The sequence below is a fragment of the Alligator sinensis genome, unplaced genomic scaffold (assembly GCF_000455745.1).
Source record: "Alligator sinensis unplaced genomic scaffold, ASM45574v1 scaffold138_1, whole genome shotgun sequence".
NCBI lineage: Eukaryota > Metazoa > Chordata > Crocodylia > Alligatoridae > Alligator > Alligator sinensis.
This window is the reverse complement of record NW_005841862.1, coordinates 2,637,680-2,648,941: the sequence shown is the minus strand read 5'-3', so window position 1 is coordinate 2,648,941 and position 11,262 is coordinate 2,637,680. Positions and strand designations below refer to the sequence as shown.

At 46.3% G+C, this 11,262-nt stretch overlaps 1 protein-coding gene across 1 annotated transcript in view; it reads left to right on the top strand.

The window, feature by feature from the left end:
* LOC102373948 (calpain-14) overlaps positions 1–11,262 on the top strand; it is a 74,447-nt gene that overhangs the window by 45,855 nt on the left and 17,330 nt on the right. The window contains exons 6-11 of the mRNA XM_006016590.3: positions 616–790; positions 2,760–2,825; positions 3,568–3,653; positions 5,390–5,464; positions 6,056–6,219; positions 9,938–10,101. Coding sequence (XP_006016652.1) covers positions 616–790; positions 2,760–2,825; positions 3,568–3,653; positions 5,390–5,464; positions 6,056–6,219; positions 9,938–10,101 — 730 coding nt within the window. The remainder of the gene's footprint in view (positions 1–615; positions 791–2,759; positions 2,826–3,567; positions 3,654–5,389; positions 5,465–6,055; positions 6,220–9,937; positions 10,102–11,262) is intronic.

Genomic DNA, 11,262 nt, shown 5'->3' with positions numbered 1-11,262 from the left:
TTGTAGGGAACCCTTTACTAATTGCTTAGTGCATGGGTTTGAACTGGAACTGAATGAAGCAAGCCCCTTCCAAACAAGGGCCTAACCTGGAATTAGTTATCTAGATCAGTGGTTCTTAACCTTTTCCGTACCAGGACCCATTTGTGAACATCAATGGCCAGTCCCAATCCAGTGCCCCTCCTTCCCGAACTGCTGCCCTATGCCCCTAGGCTCCAGTCCCCCAGTGTGTAGGGCTGGGGGTGGGTGTATGGGGCAGTGTAGGGGGCCCAAGCAGCCCTTGCAGGCTGGAACTCTGGTAGCCTGCAAGGGAAAAGCCACAGTTTCCAATGTTTTTCTCCTTTAAAGGAGAATCCATTTTTAAAGTTTGCTGGTCCATTTTTAAAGTTTGTTCATGACCCTTTCATATGTTCCTGTGTGCACTTTTGGGTCACAACCCATGGGTTGAGAAACACTGATCTAGATCACCCTCCACTTGAATGTTGAGGATTCATATAAAACCTTCAGTTTGATATTGCAACCCACTCCTAATCCCATGCCCCTTTTTAATGGCAGTCCAACCCTGTCACCTCTGAATTTACAACTAAACAGCAGGTATTTTTGTATTTGTCTTGATAGGCTCTATGGCTCCTATGAAGATCTGCAGATTGGGCAAGTGTCAGAAGCCTTGGTGGACTTTACAGGTGGAGTTAACATGACAATCAAGCTGGCAGAGGCTCCTCCTGATCTCTGGGATATTCTGACAAGAGCAACCTACAGCAGATCTCTCATGGGTTGCCAGACCCATTTAGGGGTGAGAGCTGACTCGATGTAATTTGGATTAATGATCAACACCTACTATGTTTTCCCTAGTTGGCAGTTGTTATGCAGATATTTTTCGCCTATGTTACCCTAATCCAGCTGTTTTATTATTTATTATTTTATTATTTATTTTAAAAGAAACAGATTCCTTGAAGTTCTGCACATTTGCTGTGCAAGTCTTAGGGTGAAGTTACACATTACATTTAGACTGCACTTAAATCTCCACTTTAAATAAGTGGACAAGTCATGGCCAAGTGGACAGTAAGCTGAATATGAGCTAATGGTGTGCCTTTGTTGCCACGAAGGCTAACAGCATACTGGGCTGCATTAGTAGGAGTTGCCAGCAGACCGAGGAAAATGATTCTTTCCTTCTATTCGGCATTGGTGAGGCCACACCTGGAGTACTGTGTCCAGTTTTGGGCCCCACTCTACAGAAAGGATGTAGACAAATTGAAGAGAGTCCAGTGGAGTGCAATGAAAATGGTTAGTGTGCTGGGACACATGACTTATGAGGAGACACTGAGGGAACTGAGCTTATTCAGTCTGGAGAAGAGAAAAGTGAGGGGGGATATAACAGCAGCCTTCAACTACCTGAAGTGTGATTGCAAAGAGGATAAAGCTAGGCTGTTCTCAGTGGTGGCAGATGACAGAACAAGGAACAATGGTCTCAAGTTGCAGCAAGGGAAGTTTAGGTTAGATATCAGGAAAAACCTTCTCACAAGGAGGGAAGTAAACACTGGAGCAGGTTACCCAGAGAGGCTGGGGAATCTCCATCCTTGGAGGTTTTTAAAGACCCGGCTAGACAAAGCCTTGGCTGGGATGGTCTAGGTGGGGATGGTTCTGCTTTGAGCAGGGGGTTGCACTAGATGGCCTCCTGAGGTCCCTTCCAATCCTAATTTTCTATGATTTTATTATTCTATGAAATATGTGGAGTGTTCTGCATGTTCTATGAGCAGTTGCACATTAAGGACTAACACCATTTCTTGCCTGCACAGTGCAGACTTGCCACTAAAGGACTGGAAAGCAGGGGCATGGTTAGAAGCCAGAACGCCTGGGCTCCATCCCTGGGAGTAGTGCATCCTGGGATGCTAGAGGATTGCAGATTGCTTGTTTTATCTCTGGAGAGTAGACTGAAGTTACCCTAACATGATCTTGGTAGCACAGAGTTAACCCTCATCTGAAGTGGGGTAGCTTTGAGGGAACTTGACACAAGTTAATAAGCTATAGTATGGGGATGCTTGTGTTTTAAGTACCCTTAGTATGGTCTAAGTGCAGTATGTAACTTCAACCATTGTTCTGTCTGTCTAAGGTATTAATATGGCCCCCATCCCTCTAGTTTCTGAGCATCATGTAATCTTTAGTGTATTTTTCCCCCTAATCTCCCTTTAGGGTGTTTTAACTCTTAGACTGTTTTAGATATGAGGAACTGAGGCACTGAAAGAATAAGAAATTTCTGTGCCAAAGGTCATACAGGAAGTTTTTTCCCCAGTCAACATGAAAGGAAAAGCCCCTTGTCTTATATTTGCAAACAAGGAAACCTCATTAAATACATTGTCTAACATTCTAACAGGAACCTGTACCTAGATCTTCAAAGTCTCAGGTTAACACCTGTGATATTTCTCTGAAGCAAATATTGTAGACTTTGATGACACGAGGGAAATTGACCTCAGATGGAGACCTAAAACGTGCATGTGACCCCTACCTTTATAAAAGATCAAACCAAATCCTCCAGTTCCAAATACTCCTTGAACTATGCAGTGTTGCGAGTCTAGAGCTGAATTTTGCAGCTCAACCTTGACTATAAGTTACTAGGGGTCAAATTTCATCTTCAGTGACACAGGACATTTCTCTGTGACTCCAGCAGGGGCTTTACCAAAGTAACTAAGGGCAGAATTGGTTTCAGTTGTTGTTTTGTTAATACACTTAATGAAGTTATTTTTTTTTCAATCTCATGATTGAAGGAAACAAAGGTGCTGGAGAATGGGCTGGTAGCTGGTCATGCCTACACAGTGACTGGTATTAGAAAGGTAAATACAACCCTGGTTTTCTATCTTTAGACTTATTTTGAATGCCAGCAGAGTGATGAGTCACTACTCATTCTAGGGATGAGTTATCCTTTTGGCAACCAATTATGGGCTGCTGTGCTGTCAGGAAGCTGACTTTGCCTTAAAATCATCAGGGCAGATAGTGAGGTGTCCTCACAAATCTCCTTGGTGACCTTGTAGACTGCCCTGATCACCAGTGCCTTGTCTTGACTTTGGTTCTTGTTCTTGTGCTTCTGGTATCTGTGTCTAACTTCTGACTCTTGGTTTGCTTCTGACCATAACTCTCAGTTTCTTGGTTGGATCTGTGGCCCCTGTGTCTGGCTTCCCAACCCTGATTTACCTTATGGTTTTCTGACTAAAGGCTGGCCTGTTGGGTGGTTGAATTGTTTACCACTGAGCATCAAAGTGGGACCAGAGGATGAGGAAGTAGTATGGAGCTTAGAGTTCTTTGCTGGGCATGGCTGAATGTCATGTGGCCTCCTTGGCTGATGCAGTGAAGGATGGGTGCGGGAGGAAACTCATGAGGCAGGGTACTGGATGTCCAGCTCTGGAGGGCTGAGAGATACAGACTGGCAGAAAGCATCCTGCCCCAAGTATGTGAGTAAGGCAGGTTGCAGGCCAGTCTCCACTTCCCGGAGAGGTGGGTAGGAAAGGGTGGGCAGCCCTGTGTACAAAGCAAGGCCTGCATGGAGCCTGACAAACTCAATGGTATTGTTTTGTGCAGGTGACTTGCTCGCATGGACCAGAAAATTTAGTGAGACTGAGAAATCCCTGGGGGAAAATTGAATGGAAAGGAGACTGGAGTGATAGGTGAGTTTAAAACTGGAAAGGTCTAGTGCCGGGGAGGGAGTGTTTGGATGGATGAAATGCTGCTGCCACCTGCAGGCATAAATTAATGATGACTCTGGCATTAATATAACAAACAGCTGCTTTTGTAGGCCCTCTGGTTTCAAAGCAAAGTGTTTATGGAGTGATTTTGCTCCATCAATCAGCACTAATGTAGTTCGGCTAATTTAGTTACTTCACGCGTGCTGCTCCCAACCTCTTAAAGCATGGAACATTGATTCTACTTTTCCATTAATTTTATGTCAAAGGGAACATAATATGAACATTACATGATGGTGAAATTGATGTGGTGCAGATTGCCAGCAAAGCTGCATGCTGAACAGCTAGAATTGTAAGGTGCACTTTGAAATCTACTCTGTTCTGTGCCATTTGCCCTTTGCAAGGGACCCAGCCAGGCTCTCTGTACCCTGCATAAATATTGGGGTTCTGAGATCTGAGTGGAGAATCCATCGAGGTCTTAGCAACTTGCTTTTTGGGGAAGGAAGGACCCTGCTGTTGCTACGTGTGATGGAGCAGAAGGGCCAATTAAGGATGATGAGGGAACTGGTGGAGGGGCTGCTAGTTCACATAGACCTAGTGATTGGGAACCTCCCTTCTCCTCTTAGAGCTGTATGGGGTGGTAGTGGTGGGGGAACCAGTGACAGGAGTCAGAGCAGTACTCAGGGAGGGGGCAGGGATCAGACTGGCACTTGGGGAGGTGGCAGGAGATGTGGGGTTAGTGCTGCCTTGTGGGTTTAGTGCTGTTAGGGTTAGGTGCTGCTGAATTCATTGTTGCCACATCCCAGTGGTAACAGAATTTGGGGACACTGGGTAACATCAGGGGTTACAAGTAAATGTTACACCTATCATAAAGGTTGGCTACTGCTATCGGAAAGGTTATGGTAAAAATAGCCCCTCCACCACAGAGGAAGAATGGTTGTTATTCCAGCCCCCAAACTGGAGTGACACTTATACAGGGATTGTGCTGTAGCCCTGCCTCATGTTAGGTTGTAGTAGATTCCTTCTTTGCTAAAGCCCACTTAACACCCTGAATCAATCCAGTCTGACCAGGTTTTGTGGGGTGTAAAGAGCAATGAGGTGTTGGGAATGTGTGAGGCTTTCACCCTGTATTTAGAGAACCTTTCTCAATTCTGTGTCTGTCACACAATTCCACTATACTGGCTGTCCATTTTGAAAGGCATAGCAAAGAAGAAGAAGTAGGCTTGCCTTTTAAATAACTTCCAGCTGCCTCTTATATTATCCTATTTGTTAGGCAGAGTACTTTTCCTATTATGTTTCCTTCTGCACAAAATTAACAAACACAGTAGACCCAGAATTCCAGATTTGAAGCAACACATGGACACTAATGAGTTGCCCAGCATGTCTGAATCACTATGCAGAAACATTATAACTGCTCAGATGTGTTTTATGGCACCTATATTTCTAACAGGAACAAAGATATACTCCTTGCAGCTCAAGGGATAGGGGCCTGTGCTTCTTGAAGGAGGTCTGAGGGTCTAATTCCTACTCTTGTTTTTGCATTTGGAGTAGTCACATGGCAGACAAGTGATGGCTATAAAAGTGCTTGAAACAAAGATTTGATATATGTCCTGAAGTGGGAATTAATCTTATAATGGAGCTCTGTATTAGACTTGCTGAATTTGAAACCAGATTTATTTAGTCATGACTTCAGAAATCAGATGCATTGTTTCTTTCCATAGCTCAGGGAAATGGGACCTGCTCAACCCTAAGGAGAAGATTTTGCTGCGGAAAAATAATGAAGATGGTGAATTCTGGTAAGGGAGCTCTATGCAATTGATTTCCTTTTCCCTCTTACCTGTCTCTGAGGCCACAGCTGAAGCTGCAGCTAGCTTGTGTTTCTGCACTGCACTTTCAATGATGAAATGGGTGCAACATGATTTACAACAACTTGAACTATATTCAGTATGAAGTAGGGGTCACCTAGTAGGGGTGCATGGGAGTGCTAGTATCACACAGGCCGGATATTTTATCTCCCTCACATTTTCAGCTCAAACTGGGACAAAGCTTTACTGAGATCTTCTTGAGTGTCACTCCCCTGCTTTCTGTTCATTTTTGCCGGCAGGTGGCAATGTTGTGGCCAGTTTCCTTTTACTGATTCCTCTGCTTGGATCCTCATTTAATCTCTCTCTCTCTGCTGCTATTCTTTGCTGAACCTTTAGTCATTCATTTGCTACTGCTGCATGCTGTTGTTGGAGCAGACATTCACTTCCTCACTGCCTCATAAAATATGAACATTACCATATGTAACATGGGATGGTGCAGTATTGGAGACACCCACTCCCTTTTTTAGCCATATGGACTCAAGAAAGCTGCTGACAAGACACCTCTTGGTTCTGTTTTCCCAGGATGTCTCTGCAAGATTTTAAGACCCATTTTGTAGAACTGATGATCTGTAAATTGACTCCAGACCTCGTGAGCCAGGAAGATGGAAAGAAGTGGATGTACTCTCAGCAAATTGGAAGATGGGTTAGGGGAAGCACAGCAGGAGGAAGGATGAAGCAGTATAATGGTGAGCAGCACTTGGATGCCCCCTTTAAGGGATCAGGGTTCAGGCTAAAGTTTTCTTGTATAATTTATGAACAGCATAGTTGGTTTACACAGAGATCACCTGGGTTCAAGACTAAGGGTTACACTTTCTTAGCGAAAATTCTAGACCTTTTAAAATACCTGTAGGATAGCCAGGAAATTAATAGGTTTGTATCTGTTCCATCTTATTAGTCTCTACTATAACAGAAAGCCACTCACAGAGGAAGAAGGGTCTTACGGTGATGATAACACTAGACTGGGACTCAAGTAGGGTGGCCATTGAGGTACCTCAAGAATAGAGGACAGTTTTATTTAGTGCAACTGTCCCCATCACCATGAACATCGCATGCCTCCCGAGACTGGGGGGCACAGTGAGCTCCTGCAGGCGGCAGTATCAGCAGTGGGGGCATGGCGGCAGCAAGCGGGGAGCTCCCACAGGCAGTTGTGGCAGCGTTGGTGACAGAGGTGGGCCGAGCAGGGAGCTCCCGCAGGCGGCTGTGCCGGTGGAGAGTGGGTGGGTGCCGATTGGTGAAAAATAGAGGACATAAAGGTGTCCATTTTCATATCAATAGAGGACAGAGAACCAGAAAACTGGACTGTTCTCTATAAAATCGGACGAATGGCCACCCTAGACTCAAGACACTTAGGTTCAGTTCTGGGTTCTGAGAGACTTTCTCTGTGGTATTGGGAATCCCCTTTAAGACTTGCCTTTTCAGAAATGCCTGTTGAAATCAATAGAAGCTCTAAGCATGATAGGTCTGCCTCACTGTCTTTTTTTAGAATGCGAGATTTTTACAAGGCAGGAACGATCTCTTACTGCCTGGTTATGCAGTGTCTAGGTTAGTGGACCCCTGGGCATTACAAATAAACTGTTAAATGTCCCCAGCTAACTTAATCAAAAAATAACATTGCTCTTAATTAAGTATACAACAACATGTGCAAAGACCGAAGCACTGTGGCTGAGTATGGTAATTGGGTAGGTGGCCAAAGGACAAAATTGATTGAAACTCCCTGAAATCAATGGAGTTACATCAGGGATGAGTTTTAGGCCCAAGACATAGCGTTAAGGGGAGGCACTATCAGGTTTAAGGACATGTTCCAGGAAGTCCTCCTGAAAATAATGCAGCCCAGATGTTCTGTCACAGTCTGTACAGGGATTGCCTGCCCCCCCTCTTGCCCCTCCTCCTTCCCTCACCCCTGTCCCCACACTTAAAGAGTTTCTTTCTTGGATACTGTTACCAAAGTCCTCAGACCAAGCGTCAGGGCAGTCTCATGCTTAGTCATTGTAGACAGGGGGTGTCTACATGAGATGCTAACTGTGCAGTAACCTAATAACACTGCACAGTACTGTGCTGGGCAAAAACAGTGCTAATTTGTTACTGCACAGTAGTATTGGGCTACTACACAGTAAGCATCACTAAAAACCCATGCACCAGTGCTACTGCACAGTAGTGTGAGTTACTGCGCATGGATTTAATACTTGGTTAACCAAGTACTAAACTTAATGCATAGTAACTATGGCACATTAATGAACGTGTAGTTGTGCCCAGGGTGTCTAACTTTTACTCTAGTCTTTGAGCAAATAATAAGAATGCACAGAGCAGCCAAACTTTTGGAAAGTGTAGGAGGGGGAAATTACAGTAGTAGGCAACAAAGAGCAAGGAGGAAGCTGCAAAGTTGTTGCAGAAGTGCCAACCTGTTATTTTTTCATGAGCCACATAACATTACTGACTCACCCAGCTCCTGTGGTTAGGTAATGGCTTAGGCTCTCAGCTTTTATGTGAAAAAAGGGAAGCTCCCTCCCAGTTGCAGAGAATGGGAAAACTATGACCCTTTGAAGCCCCCAGACAGCAGAAAAACAGGGACTTTTTCACAACTATTTCTCTGTTCTGTGCCTTAGAGTGTGCAACCTGTGCGCCCCATCTCACACAGGTCAGGCTACAATTTAGCCTGTTAGGATAAAAATAGTCTTTGCCAAATGAACTGGATGAAGCTGTGCTGGGATGCATCTCAACACAGCTGATTCACTTAATTGGGGGAAAAACTTGTCATAGGAGCCCAATGCAGGATAAAGGACAATGTGTTCTCTTTGCCTAGGGACAGGGCTGATCAAAGGGTAATTGGTGCCCTAGGTGAACTGTGTACCTCGGCGCCCCCACCACTTCCAATATAGAGGAAAATAAGAAGTCTAGAATTAACTTTTATGGCTCGGTGGGGAGAGCAGCCTGGAGACTGGCCCCAGGACCGGCCCTGGCTCCGCCTCTGGCCCCATGGGGTGGGTGCATTGGGCAGGAGTGAGGGGCCACTGCTGGCCTGGGGGCAGGGATTGCAGGTCAGGAGTGAGGGACACTAGCAGGGCTGGGGGCAGGGCTGGTCCAACATGGAGCCATAGCCGGCCAGCACTGTTATTTAGAATGATGTTCCTGTTATCTTGTTCTGGATATAATTTTGCCACCCCCCACAAATTTTGGCACCCTAGGTGATTGCTTAGTTCACCTAGTGGTTGGACTGGCCCTGCCTTGGTATGCTCTGCTTCTCTCACTGCCCTGTGCCTCCTTTTCGGGATCTGGGTTCTGTGCCAACTTGAGCGTTACATGGAGGCATAGGTTGGTGCAGGTCCCAGAGTGGGGTGGCACAAGGGAGCAGGACCTGGGGAATCCCAAGTGCCCTGTGCCTCTGTGCCAGGACCCATGCTGACCTATGACTTTGTGTGAAGCATGGGTCAGCATGGGTCCTGGCAAGGAGGTATAAGGCTGTGTGAGAAACAGGGAATTCTTGGTGCCCCGTGCCTCTACACTGAGATCTGCACTGGGTACCACGACAACCCATACTTCACACAGAGGCATGGGTCAGCATGGGTTCCAGCATGGAGGCACAGATGCTGGGAATTACCCGGGTCCCATGCCTCCACACTGAGATCCACATGGGCTTTTCACCCTTATGGAGATGCACCCCTGGGCAGGTCTCCAAAAGTGGGGAACCCCAACTTTTACTGCTGAGTTACCCTGAGATTCCTTGGGGCATGTTTTTATAAGCGGGAAAACCTGGGCAGATGCTTCCAAGCATAGGCAACTGGTAGGGGGTGCACAGGGGTGCGTGTGCTCCCCCTGATGGGGCCGGTGCCTCCCCTGACGGCCAATACTGAAGCTATCAGCGGAGCTGGTGCCCCCCCCGACAGGGCCGCCACCATCAGTGGCTTCTGTGGGTGTCCCCCCAGATTCAGGAGGCACCAGTTGCTCATGCTCCCAAGGTTTGATACACCCAATCCTTTACAGAAATGTATTTGCTCACCATTTGTGCTGCCATCAGAATAGCTTTTACAGCCTTGTTCAGAACTTCTGCTCTTGCCTTGGATGCAGGGATTGCAATATAAATAATTATAACTAATTTAAAATCAAGACCTCTAAGTCTCAGAAGTCTGGGTTCCTGTTGTACCAGTGTTGTTTCATCTGTCCCAGTTTGATACTGAGCATGTTTGTCCCTTGTGTCCATCCATTGATATGAATGGAGATTCATGTTGTTTCTGCCTTTTGTGCCGCGGCTGATGTTGCGGTTTCCCTCCTGAACCAACACATCTCTCTCCTATGGAGACCCCTCCTCTACTCTCTGTATTGTACAGCCTGAAGCTAAGCACATGGGAGCAAAATAACAAATTGCACGCTGGAACATGAAACTAAGTGTTGTCTTGTTTTCCTTCTTAGGCGCATTTTGGATGAATCCCCAGTATTGGCTGAAAGTTTTGCCAGGGGACAGCAGTAAACGCTCCCTGAACTCCTGTAGTGTGCTGGTGTCCCTGATTCAGAAACACAGCAGCAAACACCGGAACCGGGTACCTCACCTCTACATTGGCTTTTCTATCTATAAAGTGAGTGGAATCAGATCTACCCTCTCATATAAAACTTGTCCTACCCAGCACAAGAGGTGTCCTGATCTTCCAAAGCAAGTGAGGGTCTTCAGATCCTCAGAATTATACATCCCACAAGCTCCAAAGGAGCCTGTAGCTTCCTCACCTGGTCTGCTCATACTTCCTATTGAACCAAAAAAAATCTGCTTAAACAAAAGGGTTGGGCCTTAATGGAGTTCATTCTCCTTGACTTTTTTATCAAGCCCTGGAAATGATCTCCTGGAAGGCTGTCTGTCAGGCTGCTAGACATTAGGAGTATTCCTTCTGGCATAGCAGAAGGAACCGTTGCTCAAGTTCTAGGAGCTCAAATTGTAGTAGAAGGGCTCTTGCTCAAGCTGTAGCAACTCATCATTTTAGTGATGGGGTTCCTGGTTCAGTTGCTGCTGTGTGGCATTTGCTATCTTGGCCAACGCATGGGATGGATGGCCCATAAGCTGTACTTCACCCTGTGTATGTTCTGGGGACGTGAGGCCTGATTTTTTTCCAAGGTCATGAGCAGCCCCAGCTCCATATGAGCTTCAACTGGAGTCATGGAGGGCTCAGCTCTTCTTCAGACTCATCCCAGCATACCAATCACAGATCTCCAGTGGGGGCATCATGCCTCTCCAGGGTCACACTGGGAGTAGTACAATGACACTTGGATCTCACAAGCAGGAGACCCATCCCTCACCCTTCATAGCCAACTCTGTAGAAGCTGTACAGCTGACATGCTTTGCTATCAGCATGGACACTGAGAAATGTGTTCTTGCCACAAACTCTACTTCCCTGAGTCCACTCAACCAAAAACAGTCTCCTTTAATCTATGGAAAGCACTGATGCCTTTGTTGTCACACCTTTTATAGTTTCATAGTTTCATAGTTGGTAGGGTCGGAAGGAACCTGAGCAGATCATCAAGTCCGACCCCCTGCCATGGCAGGAAAGAGCACTGGGGTCAAACGACCCTGGCGAGGTGTTCATCCAGCCTCCTCTTAAAGACCCCACCACTTCTCTTGGAAGTTGGTTCCAGATCCTAGCCACCCTGACTGTGAAGTAGCGCCTCCTGATGTCTAGTCTGAATCTACCCTCTGCCAGCTTGTGACTGTTATTTCTAGTCACTCCTGGTAGTGCTTGGGGGAACAGGGA